A 16,551-nucleotide genomic window follows, 5' to 3' on the forward strand; every position below is an offset into this window, starting at 1 on the left:
AACAGTCTTTTCGGCGTTAGAAACAGGCAATAAGATGAATGTCCAGTTAACTGTGTTTAGGTATGTTGGTCAATTAATGCCACAGGATCTTTGATGGAATATCTTGTTTAAAGGACAGCATCTCCAACAATGCAGTGCCCCCCCCCCTCAGTACTGGATTAGACTGCACTCTCTCCGTGCCCAGAGAAGAGAGTGCCGCTGAACCAAGCTGACAAAATATCATTCTGCAATCACTGCTGCAATTTTCATTGCTTCAGGTGTGGAGCTGATATAGAATAATAAGAGGATAATAATCAAAGCCAGTAATATCCGCTACCTGAACATGGACATCAGATCCCAGCCGTGTGCTGACTCCCAGATATCCGGAATTGTAAATTCTAACTCGAAACTCGAAAACTAGCACTGTTATGCTCTGATCATCATACTAGTAGATACAATACTGTAAATCCCAACACTAAAAACAGAATCACCAAATAAGAACATAAGAAATAGAAGCAGCAGCCCTGAATATACTCAACGACTCAGCATCCACAGCCCTCTGGGGTGGAGAATTCCAAAGATTCACAACCCTCTGAGTGAAGAAATTTCTCCTCATCTTAGTCTTGAATGGCTGACCCCTTATCCTGAGACTATGCCCCCTAGTTCTAGACTCTCCAGCCAGGGGAAACAACCTCTCAGCATCTACCCTGTCAAGCCCCCTCAGAATCTTATATGTTTCAATGAAATCACCTCTCATTCTTCTAAACTCCAGAGAGTATCGGCCCATTCTACTCAATCTCTCCTCATAGGACAACCCTCTCATCCCAGGAATCAATCTAGTGAACCTTCGTTGCACCGCCTCTAAGGCAAGTATATCCTTCCTTAGATAAGGAGACCAAAACTGTACACAGTACTCCAGGTGAGGTCTCACCAAAGCCCTGTACAATTGTAGTAAGACTTCCTTACTCTTGTACTCCAGCCTCCTTGCAATAAAGGCCAACATACCATTTGCTTTCCTAACTGCTTGCTGTACCTGCATACTAACTTTTTGTGTTTCTTGTCTGAGGACACCCAAGTCTCTCTGAATACCAACATTTAATAGTTTCTCACCATTCAAAAAATATTCTGTTTTTCTATTCTTCCTACCAAAGTGAATAACCTCACATTTCCCCACATTATACTCCATCTGCCACCTTCTTGCCCACTCACTTAACCTGCTTAAATTCCTTTGCAGACTCTGTGTCCTCCTCACAGCTTACTCTCCCACCCAGCTTTGTATCCTCCACAAACTTGGATACATTACACTCAGTCCTTTCATCTAAGTCATTAATATAGATTGTAAATAGCTGAGGCCCAAGCACTGATCCTTGCGGTACCCCACTAGTTACAGCCTGCTAACCTGAGAATGACCCGTTTATCCCTACTCTCTGTTTTCTGTCCGTTAACCAATCCTCTGTCCATGCTAATATATTACCCCCAACCCCATGAGCCCTTATCTTGTGTAACAATCTTTTATGTGGCACCTTATCAAATGCCTTTTGAAAATCCAAATATACTACAACCATTGGTTCCTCTTTATCTACCCTGCTAATTACATCCTCAAAAAACTCTAATAAATTTGTCAAACACAATTTCCCTTTCATAAAACCATGTTGACTCTGCCTAATCATATTATGATTTTCTAAGTACCCTGTTATCACTTCCTTAATAATGGATTCCAGCATTTTCCCGACGGACTGATGTCAGGCTAACTGGCCTGTAGTTCCCTGTTTTCTCTCTCCCTCCTTTCTTGAATAGCGGGGTTACATTTGCTACCTTCCAGTCCACAGGGACCGTTCCAGAATCTAGGGAATTTTGGAAGATCATAACCAATGCATCCACTATCTCTGCAGCCTCCTCTTTTAGAACCCTAGGATGTAGATCGTCAGGTCCAGGGGATTTGTCGGATTTTAGTCCCATTAGTTTCTCCAGTACTTTTTCTCCACTGATATTAATTACTTTAAGTTCCTCACTCTCATTAGCCCCTTGGTTCCCCACTATTTCTGGTGTGTTTTTTGTGTCTTCTACTGTGAAGACAGATACAAAATATTTGTTTAACGCACCTGCCATTTCCTGATTCCCCATTATAATTTCTCCTGTCTCAGTCTGTACGGAACCAATGTTTACTTTTGCTACTCTCTTCCTTTTTACATACTTGTAGAAGCTCTTACAATCCGTTTTTATATTTCTTGCTAGTTTACTTTCATATTCTATTTTCTCCCTTTTTATCAATTTTTTGGTCATCCTTTGCTGGTTTCGAAAACTCTCCCAATCCTCAGGCTCACTACTCTATTTGGCACCATTGGAGGCCTCTTCTTTTAATCTAATACTGTCCTTAACTTCTTTAGTTAGCCACGGATGGATCACTTTTCCTGTGGAGTTTTTATTTCTCAATGGAATGTTTATTTGTTGAGAATATTGAAATAGTTCTTTAAATGTTTGCCATTGCTTTTCCACTGTCAAACCCTTTAATTTAATTTCCCAATCTACCTTCGCCAACTCACCCCTCATACCTCTGTAATTGGCTTTATTTAAGTTTAAGACTCTAGTTTCTGACTTAAACACGTTACTTTCAAACTCAATGTGAAATTCTATCATATTATGATCGCTCTTCCCCAGAGGTTCTTTTACTGAGAGATTACTAATTAACCCTGTCTCATTACACAATACAAGATCTAAAATAGCCTGTTCCCTGGTTGGTTCCATGACATATTGCTCTAGGAAACCGGCACTACCCGTTTAGCTAGCTGCCACTTCATATCTAACTGGCTCAAATGGCTGGGTTAAAAAGTCAGATGAGACAGTGAGGCGGTAAACGACAACTATTTACAATAAATAGCTGAGCAGTCTGAAGGAGACTTGGGAGCTGAGCCAGTTAACTGTTTCTAGAATTTCAAATGCACAACGTTTCTTAACCAGAAGTGACATGAGGAAAAAGAACTTACTCAGCGAGTTGTTATGATCTGCAATGCGCTGCCTGAAAGGGCGGGGGAAGCAGATTCAATAATAACTTTCAATACGAAATTGGATAAAAGCCTGAAGGGGAAACATTTTCAGGGCTATGGGGAAAGAGCAGGGGGGGAAGTGGGACCAATTGGATAGCCCTTTCAAAGAGCCGGCACAGGCTCGATGGGCCGAATGACCTCCTTCTGTGCCACATGATTCTATAAACAAAAAGCACTAAATAAAGAACATACATTTACAACAACAACTTGCATTTATTTAGCTCCTTTAATGTAGTAAAACATCCCAAGGTGCTTCACAGGAGCGATATATACACACATTTATATAGCACCTCTAGCATCCTCAGGCTATCTCAGAGAGCTCGACAGCCAATGGATTTGTTTTGCAGTGTAGTCACTGCTGCTAATTTGGTAGCTAATCTGTGTACAGCACCATCCACTCTGCCACTTTTATTTTTTTTAAATGGCCCCTCTAAGCCTGAGCAATAGGAGTAAGAAAGTGTGATCTGTTCTACTCAATGCATTTGTATTACAAAGTAAAAGTTAGCAGAAATTGCAGAGGGAGTGGAGTCTTTCATTACATTGAATACTCCCTTCGAGTTTTATCAGAACTTTCTCCCTCGCCTGGAGTCTAGAATGCAGTTCCAGCCCTCCTCCACTAACTCACCCAAGTGACACATCCTTCACATGTGAGCTTAGTCAACGAGTGTCAGTAGGCCTTTCAACTGTGTCACAGCTGAGCATCGCCCGACCCTCACTCGACACACATCCACCTTCCAGAGTCACTGGGTGGCGATCAGGACTGAGATTTCCCTTTCCCTAGCCCAGCTGCAGCAGCCCAACTAACCCAGTTGAGCTCAGACCAAGAATCGAACCTGGGACCCTCCGGTCCATATGGCTCGGTACTGCAGGGGTCAGTGCTTTTACTCATTAGGCCAGGAGGGGAGCAACTCCTTTCTACTTGTACAATGTTCTGAGAGGTTCTTGCTCCATGCTAGATGTTAGCCGGGGCTCAGTGGGGAGCTCTCTCTCTCTTGCCTTTGAGTCAGAAGGTCGTGGGTTCAAATCCCACTCCAGAGACTTGAGCATAAAATCCAGGCTGACACACCCAATGCCGATACTGAAGGAGCGCTGCACTGTCGAGGGGTGCAATCTTTCAGGTGAGACATTAGACCAAGGCCCCGTCCGCCCTCTGAGGTGGATGCAAGAGATCCCACAGCCACTATTTCGAAGAAGAGCAGGGGGAGTTCTCCCCGGTGTTCTGGGCCAATATTTATCCCTCAACCAACATCACTAAAAAACAGATGATCACATTGCTGTTTGTGGGATCTTGCTGTGCGCAAATTGGCTGCCACGTTTCCTACATTACAACAGTGACTACACTTCAAAAAAGTACTTCATTGGCTGTAAAGCGCTTTGGGACGTCCTGAGGTCATGGAAGGCGCGATAGAAAGGCAAATTCGTTCTTTCTTTCTGAAACCCAAACTGCCTTTACCTTTACGTATTTGACAGTCTGTTTGAGGCGGTCGTACCAAAAGCTGTAATCGATCCAGAGGCGGATGAGCTCTAGTGGAGGCTGAGAGCCAAAGGTATCTTTGGCTGGCATGTTCAGGTCGTCCATGAAGGTGATGAGCTTTTTGCCGCCAACTGGAACATAAACTCCTTTTGTCCTTTTCTCCACCCGACTCTCGATGATATCCTGGACGTTTTTAGATGTGGTCTGTGAATAAGGACGGGAGGGGTCAGGAACCAGCAAGTGAGTGCTCGAAACTAATATTTTGTGTACCAACTTTGAGCTCATCATCAAGGTGAGGAATGTCACCAAGGGAAATGGAACATATTTCAATCACCCACCATCAGTATCAAGCACTCCAGTTACATATGAAAATGACAGGCAGGAAAAGGCCATCTGGTCCATCAAGCCTGCCCCACACTCATGTTGACTGGAATATTATGACCAGACGCTTGTCCCTCCCTCCCTCCCCCCACCCCCATGTAATCTCTTGGGAGAGGCAAAAAAACCCAGGGCCAATAAAGGAAAAAATATTCAGGAAAATTCCTCTCCAACCCCCTCAGCAACTAACACAGCTCCTTCCGCTCTAGGCTAAATAATGTGTTTCAGACTCCACTGAAAAGAGGGGTCCCTAAGCACCAGTCTGATGCTTTCTCAAGGCTTACAACACCATCCTCGTGGCCTAAGTGAGAGTACCGACTAAGTGACAATTGATGCTGGACGCAGGGAAGTTTTGTGCTGTGGGTTGTTACCGCATTGAATCTAGGCCGAGACCTGGGATCCTTACGGCCAACAAAAAGGGGAGAATTTCATCCCACTGTATCGGATTTGACCCCGGGCGCCAGAGGTGAAAGGTCACTCATTAGCATAACAGTTCTCCAAACAAATACTCTGAAATGTAATAGATTAGGCGTCCCATTCCGTAAAATGACATTGGGCCAAAATTACTACATCTGGACCTGGCCGAGCTGGGATCGTCCTGTGATTTATGTGACTCAGTGCCACACCATCACGGTGCATTTAGCTACTGACCCATCCACAACAAACAGTGAATGCATCTGTTGACAGACACTTCACAGTAAGAACTGAATTAATAAGTGTGCAGTGATCAAATTGTCCAAACTATAATTAAAAATAAAATACTGCAGATGCTGCAAGTCTGAAATGAAAACAGAAAATGCTGGAAATACTCAGCAAATCAGGCAGGTCTCCTCTACATTGGGAAGACCAAATGTAGGCTGGGTGATCACTTTGCTGAACACCGCTGCTCAATTCGCAATCGTGACCCTGACCTGCCGGTCGCTTGCCATTTTAATTCCCCGTCCAACTCCCACTCTGACCTCGGCCTCTTACACTGTTCCAATGAAGCTCAACAGAAGCTCGAGGAACAGCACCTCATCTTTCATTTAGGCACTTTACAACCTTCCGGACTCAACAATGATTTCAATAACTTCAGACCATAACCACTGTTCCTATTTTTTTTAATTTTTTGTTGTGTGGGACAGCAGGTGCTGGTAATGATTCTGATGCTGCCATTTACAGCTCCTCTGGATCCATCTTTTGTTTCTTTACTTGTCCCATTACCACCCTCCCTGCCTTGCACCATCATCTCTTTTGTCATTTATTACTCCTGCTCTCCACCCTATCAGAGACTTTCCCTTTTGTTCTTTCCTCCCCTCCCTCTCCCCTTTCCCTGACTCTGTACTTGCTTAAAAACTGTTAACTCTTTAACATCTTCCAGTTCTGACGAAAGGTCTTCGACCTGAAACATTATCTCTGTTTCTTTCTCCACAGACGCTGCCTCACTTGCTGAGTATTTCCAGCATTTTCTGTTTTTATTGTCCAAACGATAGTTCGGCCCACTTATCGAGGGTGCTGCTTTACTATTAGCAATCATGCTTTCCTACCTGAGCAGACATGTTGACCGTCAGTATTGACCACTTATACGGGTCAAGGGTCTGAAGTGCATTCTGGGCAACGGAGGTCTTCCCAGTCCCAACTGGACCCACGAGCAGCACGGGACATTGATTGGACACCAAGCTGCTGACCAGGAAGTTGTATCGCACAGTATCCACTGTGGGCACTATGATTTTATAGAAAGGCATGCTGCAGAACAGAAGGAAAAGTGTTACTCCACCAGACGATAAAATTGTTAAAAAGAGTGCTTCCAATTCAAATCATTGTACAACGTTGCAATATAAGTAGAAAAGCAGAGATGCGCATCTTCTGTTACAGGACGTGGGACTGACTAAAGTGGTGGTAACTATAGAAATAGCATAGATTTTTCGATCATGATTGCTTGGTGCGAAATCTTAACATGCTGGTACTAAATCTTTGCTATTGTTATTTTAGAACAGGCATTATCCCGTGCTCCTTTTCATATAACCAATGCTTCCTGACCTATCTCATCACCTTGCGTTAAAACATGCCAGACTGGGATCTTGGCAGTTTGCCCTAAGCAAGAAATACTGCTGGAAATCTGCAGTCCCTTTCCAGGACTGTCCCATACAAAGGGCAGTGGGGAACAGGAAGCAGTACAGTGGTTAGCCTATTTGTATATTTCCCTCTACCTGTTGTTCTCTTCTTGGTTCTTTTGTTTTGGTCAACAACAATAATTTGCATCCATGTAGCGCCTCTAATGTAGAAAACGTCCCAAGGAGAGTAAGGCTGAGGCAGCTGAAGGCTCTGCCAATAATGGTGGGACAAAGAGAGGGGAGAATGCACAAATGGCCAGAGTAGAGAACCGAACGCTGCAGGAGGGGAGCTCAGTAAGGTGCTGGTTACAGCTAGTGTGGGGAACATGATGGGAGAGATTTGATGACTAGAATGAAGGTTTTAATGCATTAGGGGACAGGAGGCCAATGCAGATCAGCAAGGGCATAAACTATGGGTTAAGTGGGACTTACGTGGGACAGGATATGGGGAGCTGAGCTTTAAACCAATTGGAGTTTATAGAAGTAGAGGATGGGAGGCTGGCAAGGACATTGGAGAAATTGGATTTAGAAGTGGCAAAAGCAGTGGGAAGGGTTTCAGTGGCAGTGAGGATGAGCTAGAGGTGGATGCTGTGGAAGTGGAAGTAAGTGTCTTGTTGATAGATATGATATGGGGGTTGGAAGCTCAGCTCTGGGTCGAACGGGATGCTGAAGTCTCACATAATCTGGATAAGCCTGAGCAAACGGCCGAGAAGGGGAACACAGTTAGTGCCAAGGGAGTGGAGTTCACGGCTTAAACCGGTGTCCTACAAAGGGGCTTATCCAACCTGACAGTGCCAGTTTCTGTCAAGTGTCCCATCCAAAATGTAAAACAATCTTTCTCTTCCACATGCTGAGTCACCAGTTATGCATTTTCAGCATGTTTTGTTTTTTTTTGAGTTAATTTTTCTTCTTTTATGTCCTTCCTACCTCAAAGAGCAATATCTCCATTCCCCATAAAAGCACCCAAGGCGGCCCTTTACTTTCCCAGGCCCCCGGCTCAGAATTTCCACCACAAAACCAGGCCACTACTTGTTTTCATTTTGACGGCCTTTTACCCTACACACCAGATTTTCAAATATAAACCTTTTTAGATTCCAATAGAAAGAGATTTGCACTGATACAGTGCCTTATTACATCAGTAAACAGAATGCCGCAACTCAATGAATCACTCTTGTGATTAAGTGACTGTTGTTATGTAGCAGACGGAGGAAGGAAAAGTACAAGGCAGTAGGTCAGGGGCCTGGTACCTACAAAGCATGGGGCATGATGGGGTGGGGGAGGGAATAAAAGCTATAACTGTAATAATTGAACACTCGGTCCATGAGATCTCCTGGACTGGTTTCGATCGCCTGAGTGGGGGGGTCGGAGAGGAATTTTCCAGAGTACTTTTTCCCTTATTGGCTCTGGGTTTCTCCCCTGTTTTTTTGCCTCTCCTAGGATATTACATGGCTGCGGGAGGAGGGGGGGGGGTGTGGGTGTAGGGAGGGGAAGGAGGGAATATTTAGTCAGGATGCTCCGGCCATCATGAGTGTGAGGCAGGCTTCGTGGACCAGCGAGGGTCTTATTCTGCCCGTCCGTTTCGTACCTTCATATGTATCTAACAGGACCCTGCGGTCCATAGATACAGGATCAGTGGGTAAGGAGAAATATGGGGGGAGAGTGTCAGTTAGATTCAGTCGGTAGCGTTCTCGCCCTCGCACGAGTTTGTGCTTCAAGCAAGATTTCAGTACAGCGGGCTGTATTGTCGAGGGTGCGGCCCTCCTTCAGGCGAGACGTTAAAAGGAAGCCCTGTCTGACTGTTCAGATGGACATTAAAGATCACACGGCACGATCTGAAGAAGAGCCGCCAGTTCTCCTGGTCCACGTTTCTCCCGCGGCCAAAACCACGAGTCTCGCTCCTGTTTGTAGGATCTGGCTGTGCGCAAAGTCCTGCCACAGTTGTTCACACAGCAGCAGTGATTAAAGTAATTCACTGCATGTGAAGCGTTTATAGATGTGACCAGGCTCTATATAAATGCAAGTTCTTTCTTTCTCCAGCTGCATTATCACTAACAAGCTGAAACAATTGCCTTACTTGCTGGGATATCGCCATGATTTCATTAACTTATCCTCAAAGGAGGTCCAGACCTTAGTTTTCGGATCAACGTAATATTCATAGACGGTTTCCTGTGCAAAAGAACAGGGCTGTTAGTGGGAAAGTTCAAACAAAAAGCTGGGGCTTACCTGAATGACAGGAACCTCGGAACATACCGGACCAGAAGACAATACCGATGTCCGAAAGTTTGACTCCCACACGATAATCTACCTCTTATACCCAGTTAGTTGCTTCTTGCACTAAAAGAACTCTAAGCAGATCCCTGTTTCATTTGCCAACTGTGTTGGCCATTGTCTCCCTGAGCAGTCCTTTCCACCCATTCGCCAGGGTGGAGGTAGTTGAATCTGAACTGCTGGGCTCAAGACTCTGAATCCAGAGCGTAAAACGAAGGTCCATCAGGGCTTCAACTTTAAAGTTGGCCTTTTTGTCCTTTGTTCCGCAATATTGGGGGCAGTGACTTTGTGAACATAGGAACGGGAGGAGCCATTCAGCGCCTCGAGCCTGTTCCGCCATTCAACTAGACCATGGCTGATCTGTATCTGTAACTCCATCTACCCACCTTGGTTCCGTAATCCTTAATACCCTTGCCTAACAAAAAATAATCAGCCTCTGATTTTTTTTTTTGCCACTTGCTCCACACCACAGAGGGAGGGAAAGGCAAGTGTGTCTCAGTCGCTATCCTGCACTTCCTACTGGCCAGCTTGAGCTGTCTCCCAGTACATCACTTGGTCCAGGTGCTGCTGTGGAACTGGACTGTAAAGACCAAAGAAAGACTTGCATTTATACAGCACCTTTCACAATCTCAGGACGTACCAAAGCGCTTTACAGCCAATGAATTACTTTTGAAGTGCAGTCACTGTTGTAATGTAGGAAGCGCGGCAGCCAATTTGTGCACAGCAAGATCCCATAAACAGCACTATGATAATGACCAGATAAACTGTTTTAGTGATGTTGGTTAAGGGATAAATATTGGCCCCAGGACACCGGGGAGAACTCCCCTGCTCTTCTTCGAAATAGTGCCGTGGGATCTTTTACTTCCACCTTAGAGGGCTGAGGGGGCCGCGGTTTAACGTCTCATCTGATAGACGGCACCTCCGACAGTGCAGCGCTCCCTCAGTAGTGCACTGGGAGTGTCAGCGTAGATTTTTTTATGCTCAAGTCGCTGGAGCGGAACTTGAACCCAGGACCTGCTGACTCAGAGACGAAAGTGCTACCCACTGAGCCACGGCTGAAACGACAAAGAAACCGGATCCCTGATCTTTGCTGAGTTTATAGTCCCCCTGGACTGGTACAATTTTGATGTGGCGATGCCAGTGATGGACTGGGGTGGACAAATGTAAGGAATCTTACAACACCAGGTTATAGTCCAACAGTTTTATTTGAAAATCACAAGCTTTCGGAGGTGACTGTAAGATTCTCAAAATTCACAGATCCCCCAATAAACTCAGAGAAAAACCCTAAAGAAATTCACGTTTTCCCTGAGTATGGAAAAACTGTGGACCCTGACTAAAATCCTAAGATGGAAGGATAGGTGAGAGGTCACCAGACGAAATCAACAACACACACACCGTGGAGCTTCATACATGTCTCTGTTTTAATGCAAAACGGACAGCAGGGGGTTGACAATCACCCCCATTGAAAGAGGTAACTGTTCCAGACATCGTGGGGCCATGCCTTTGTTTTTAAAGCAAAACCACCAACACCTAGGACATTGGATACAAAAGGAAGCCTTATGTGACAAGCTCTAAATCAGAATTAAAACAATGACCCATTGGGAGAAACAATTTGCAATATGATTGGGACCATCAAAAAAAGCCATCAAAGGGCTTTGTAAGTACTGTTTTTAAACAGAGCATTGTAAGAGAGACATCCACAAGGCGAAAGCTCTCACTCTCTCTCTCTGGCTTGCTGGCTCTGGTGGGCTGCTTGTCTTGGTTCTGCCTGTGTCTGGAAAGAAGAGCAGTTTCCAGCAGACAACAAGGAAAGCAGTTCGACAGGGAAGGACAGCAGCTCTAGAAGCAGGCCGACACACAAGAAGAAACCAGAGCAACAGTCCCAGTGACCATCAGACACCTCGCGGCAACAAGGGCCTTAGGAAACAACCAACCGAATATTACCACCAACCAACCGGGTAATATTGAGCCACCGCGACCAAAGAAAACCAACTCGGGAGAAAACCGAAGATCCGCAAAGTTTCCACTCTACAATCTATTTCTGACTTACCTCTGGGTGAATTACTATCAAGGTTTCGTTTGGTGAGCATTATCCCTGGTCCTTTAGAGTCCAACTTAGCTAGTACAGTGGGATTGGGAGGGGTGAGGTATCTTTCTACTGTAATTTCCCTCGCGTGTACTGAAGTGTTCCCCATTTTATTAGAGTGTTAAGATTGTTGTGTTGTATTTCCTCTCTTGAATAAAGGTCAAAGTTTCTTGCACCAAAACCAGTTGTCTGCTGCACTTTGTCACAACCCCCAAATAAGTCCAAGGTCTAGAACCCAGGGAGTGGGAGCGATTCGGACCGCTCAGAAGTCAGAGGTGAAGCTGACACACACTACCACCCCCTTACAGTGACGAAGGGGATAATCTCTGAAAGCTTGTGATTTTAAAATAAAATTGTTGGACTATAACCTGGTGTTGTAAGATTCCTTACATTGGTACAATTTTGGCAGGGTGCCCCCTGGAGGGGTTAATCAATTCCTGCTCCTGAAAGGAGAAGCTTTTGGATCCATAGCCTTGGTTGGTGGATTCTGATGGAGGTGTTACGTCTGAAACCATAACCTGCCTTTCCTCTTTCAGATCTGGCGGACCCGCTGCGTATTTCCAGCACTTTCTGTTTCTGATTTTGGTATCCGCCATGTGAAATTATTTTTTTCTGAATTGAATATCACTTCCTGTAAAGAAAGCCATTTTGAATTTTTGAATGAGAGTCCACGCTGCTTAAAGGGGGGGAAGCAGGTCCAACAGGAGTACACTTTCTTCAGAGAACTCTCCCCCATTTTATACTGCAAAAAGGTATATGCACAAAAATCTTTTTATTTATTTTAAAACGAGAACAATTTGGGGAGCTGCAGAGATGCCAGTGAATTAGCAGACTGCTGCACAACACCATCTTAGGGTGAGCAGCCTCTGCCTTCCGAGCAGCTTCTTCTGAAAACCACTCGGGACCATCCGGAGAGCTGATCCTGACAAAACCGTGATCGGCCGGGAAAACTGCAAATTGATGGGAGGGTTGTTTTTTAACAGACCATTTTCAGGTGTAGTTTACAAATTACATTGGTTGATACCAGTGAACAAACACTTAAGGCATTAAATAAAAAATTACTTTCCCTCTATTTTATATGTTTAAATTAAACATTTTATGTGTTCCTTAAAGTGGCAAATTAATTTCACACGGATAAGTTATGTGTTTGGATGCCTTGGAGAGGGTGCAGAGGAGAGTTACGAGAACGGTCCCGGGGATGAGGGACTTCAGTTATGTGGAGAGACTGGAGAAGCTGGGATTGTTCTCCTTAGAACAGAGAAAGTTAAGGGGAGATTTAATCGAGGTGTTCAACATTCTAAAGGGGTTTTGATAGAGTAGAACGGGAGAAACTGTTTCCAGTGGCAGGAGGGTCGGTAACCAGAGGACACAGATTTAAGGTAATTGGCAAAAGAACCAGAGGGGAGATGGGGAGAAATTCTTTTGTGCAGTGAGTTGTGATGATCTGGAATGCGCAGCCTGAAAGGGCGGTGGAAGCAGATTCAATAATAACTTTCAAAAGGGAATTGGATAAATATTTAGAATCATAGAAAGTCACGGCTCAGAAGGAGGCCATTTGGCCTGACGTGTCATTGCTGGCTGAAAAAGAGCTATTCAGTTTAATCCCACTTTCCAGCACTTGAAAAGGAAAAATTTGCAGTGTTATGGGAAAGAGCAAGGGGAGTGGGACTAATTGGATAGCCCTTTCAAAGAGCCGGCACAGGCACGACGGGCTGAATGGCCGCCTTCTGTGCTGTATCATTCTATGACTCTATGCTTTTATTGCACTGTGTCATTTCTGGGTTTTTATTTATTTTCAGTGAAACAAAATCAAAGGAGTAGTTTGAACAAAAAGTTACCCTTCATCTTTAACATTCCACACACCCCAAGAAATGTCTCACCTTGTTGGGGAAGCTGCCATCCATCTCCCGCAAGAAGCTGTCCATCTTTTTCCTCCCGTCCTCATCCACAGCTGCGCACACGGACCAGATCAAACTGAACATGAAGACCATCCCAACCATGTGCAAATGGTTATCAGGGTCGGCCGGGTTCACCTAAAAGAGACGCCACTTAAACTGAGAGCGTGTCAGCACTTAGAGAGAGAGAGTTCCACCAATGGGACACAAAAGGAGACAAGAGGTGACAAGTTCAGCAACTTTTTCATTCGTTTCTATTTCTGTAGGTTTTCGAAAATATTGGGAAGACCCAATTTGGGAAATATTGGGTAGCCATTGACTTCGGCCCCCACCACAAACTGTTCCCTTTGGCACCAATCCCATCCCTCCCCTTGGCCACCGTCCAAATCTGAACCAGACTGTTCGCAATCTTGGCATCCTATTTGACCCCCTGAGCTGAGCTTCCAACCCTACATCCTCTCCATCACCAGGACCACCTACTTCCACCTCCTTAACATCGTCCGTCTCCACCCCGCCTCAGCCCATCTGCTGCTGAAACCCTGGTCCATGCCTTTGTTACCTCCAAACTCAACCATTCCAATGCTCTCCTGGCCGGCCTCCCATCTTCCACCCTCTGTAAACTTGGGCTCCTCCAAAACTCTGCTGCCCCGCATCCTAACTCGCACCAAGTCCCGTTCACCCATCACTCCCAGTGCTCGCTGACCTACATTGGCTCCCAGTCCACCAACACCTCCATTTTAAAATTCTCATCCTTGTTTTAAAATCCCTCCATGGCCTCGCCCCTCCCTATCTCTGTAACCTCCTCCAGCCCTACAACCCTCCGAGATCTCTGCGTTCCTCCAATTCTGGCCTCTTGCGCATCCCCGATTTTAATCGCTCCACCATTGGCGGCCATGCCTTCAGCTTCTAGGCCCTAAGCTCTGGAATTCCCTCCCTAAACCTCTCCATCTCTTTCTCCTCCTTTAAAACACTCCTTAAAACCTACCTCTTTGACCAAGCTTTTGGTCACCTGTACTAATATCTCATTATGTGGCTCAGTGTCAAATTTTGTCTGATAACGCTCCTGTGAAGCGCCTTGGGACGTTTTACTACGTTAAAGGACAAATTCTATATCTGAATCAACCAAATTCCTCGATTAGATTCCAGCCTGTAACTCACTCCCGGGTATCTGTTATTCTATATATAAACTCCCCCGAGCCCCTCGATTGGATTCCAGCCTGTAACTCCGGTACTCTACAGGGGTAATTTTACGAATCCGTGCTACCGATGTGGAGCTTTCCCGGTCAGAGGCACGTATTGGGAATTTGACCATGCACCTCCCACTACAGTCCCTCCGTTAATGTTAATGGATGGAAAATTTTGGGGAGTGCGTACCATAGTTCCTAATGCGTGCTCCTATCGGGTGAGGCTCCACAAAAGGAGTTTGAATTCATACAAGAACCCTATGGATATACACATCAAACTCCTCCATTAGGTTGCAGTCTGTAACTCACTCCTGGTACGTCTTATTCTACACCTATCGGTAGAATTACTGCCTTGCATTGTGCTCAGTTATTGAATTACCCCATTCTCTGGTGTAGCCAAGGTCCCGTACAGATTGCACAGAGAGACGACCCCGCAGTGCTCAGCAATTGGGATCAACTCCTTGCAGTGCTCGTTCTTGAATTCCAGGGTTTTCTCAATGTTTTTCTGAAACATTTCCTGAAGATGCTCCTGCTCGTCCTGCGAAAAGAGAGCACACAGCAGAAAGCTTGGTAAAAAGTGAATTGCTAGGAATATGGAAGGAGGCTTGTACAGAATGAAGAAAGGAGGGTCATAAACTGAAATGTGGTATGGTAAAATGAGATGTTGCTGCTTTTTAGTCCACACGGGGGTCGGAGGAACTGTGCTGTTTGTTGTGCTTAGTGAATTCATAAACATGTTCTTCTTCAAAAATTGCCAAGATCCTTTAGCCTGATGGTCTTTTTTCCCCATTTCTAAAGATTCTTGTTTTCTCTGGGTATATTTTCCGATCGTGCTTGTACTACGTTCCTCTGGCTGCTGTTTGAAGGCAGGGTAAACGTCTGTAAGTGAACTTCACGGATTGGAACAGATAACCTCGAATGTTTTCTCTCAACTTACTTGCTACAGGGCAGAAATTTCAGTCCAATTCACTGGTTAGGCCTCATTCGGGGTATTGTGTCCAATTCTGGGACCCCAACTTTAGGAAGGATGTCAAGGCCTTGGAGAGGGTGCAGAGGAGGTTAACCAGGATGATACCAGGGTGATGGGCTTTAGTTATGTGGAGAGATTAGAGAAGCTGGGATTGTTCTCCTTAGAGCAGAGAAGGTTAAGGGGGGCCCCAATTGAGGTGTTCAAAATTATGAGGAGTTTTGATAGAGTTCTATGGTGCTGCTCTGCAATGCTGCTCTCTCTCCTGCCCCACGGTGCTGCTCTCTCTCCTGCCCCACGGTGCTGCTCTCTCTCCTGCCCTACGGTGCTGCTCTCTCTCCTGCCCCATGGTGCTGCTCTCTCTCCTGCCCTACGGTGCTGCTCTCTCTCCTGCCCCACGGTGCTGTTCTCTCTCCTGCCCTATGGTGCTGCTCTCTCTCCTGCCCCACGGTGCTGCTCTCTCTCCTGCCCCACGGTGCTGCTCTCTCTCCTGCCCCATGGTGCTGCTCTCTCTCCTGCCCCACGGTGCTGCTCTGCAATGCTGCTCTGTGTTGCTGGCTGCATAGACCATAGAAAAGATACAGCACAGAAGGGGGCCATTCGGCCCATCGTGTCCGCGCCGGCTCGAAGAACAACCAGGTGCCCATTCTAATCCCACCTTCCAGCACCCGGTCCGTAGCCCTGCAGCTTACAGCACTTTAGGTGCAGGTCCAGGTACTTTTTAAAAGAGTTGAGGGTCCCTGCCTCTACCACCAATTCGGGCTGCAATACATCTTCCTTTTATTTATGGAAATTACAATGTGTGAGTTGGGGGTTGGGCGGGGTGGGGAGAATGAAGGGAAAAATACTAATAAGGAAAGAAAAATGAAACACAAAGAAACAGAGGGCAGCACACACTACATAGAGTAGAGTGACAATGTTACAACAACATTAAACCTCAGTACAAACGAAACATCTGAAATAACAACTTGTACCAATGTAGCCCCTTTAACAGCAAAGAGTGTCGAGGCGATTGGACATTGAGCAGTGATTTTTATAAATTCATCCTCGGGATATGGCATCGCTGGCAAGGCTGACATTGATTGTCCATCTCTGGTTAGCAGTTTGATACAACTGAGTGATTCGCTGGATCACTTCAGAGGGCAATTAAGAGTCAACCACGTTGGTGTGCACCTGGAGTCAC

At 45.6% G+C, this 16,551-nt stretch overlaps 1 protein-coding gene across 1 annotated transcript in view; it reads right to left on the minus strand.

The window, feature by feature from the left end:
- Positions 1-16,551, minus strand: part of dnah2 (dynein, axonemal, heavy chain 2) — a 174,476-nt gene that overhangs the window by 73,205 nt on the left and 84,720 nt on the right. The window contains exons 45-49 of the mRNA XM_067972290.1: positions 14,781-14,939; positions 13,203-13,355; positions 9,043-9,134; positions 6,402-6,600; positions 4,477-4,701 (exon numbers count right to left, since the gene is read on the minus strand). Coding sequence (XP_067828391.1) covers positions 4,477-4,701; positions 6,402-6,600; positions 9,043-9,134; positions 13,203-13,355; positions 14,781-14,939 — 828 coding nt within the window. The remainder of the gene's footprint in view (positions 1-4,476; positions 4,702-6,401; positions 6,601-9,042; positions 9,135-13,202; positions 13,356-14,780; positions 14,940-16,551) is intronic.

The sequence above is a fragment of the Heptranchias perlo genome, chromosome 35 (genome assembly GCF_035084215.1).
Source record: "Heptranchias perlo isolate sHepPer1 chromosome 35, sHepPer1.hap1, whole genome shotgun sequence".
Classification (NCBI taxonomy): domain Eukaryota; kingdom Metazoa; phylum Chordata; class Chondrichthyes; order Hexanchiformes; family Hexanchidae; genus Heptranchias; species Heptranchias perlo.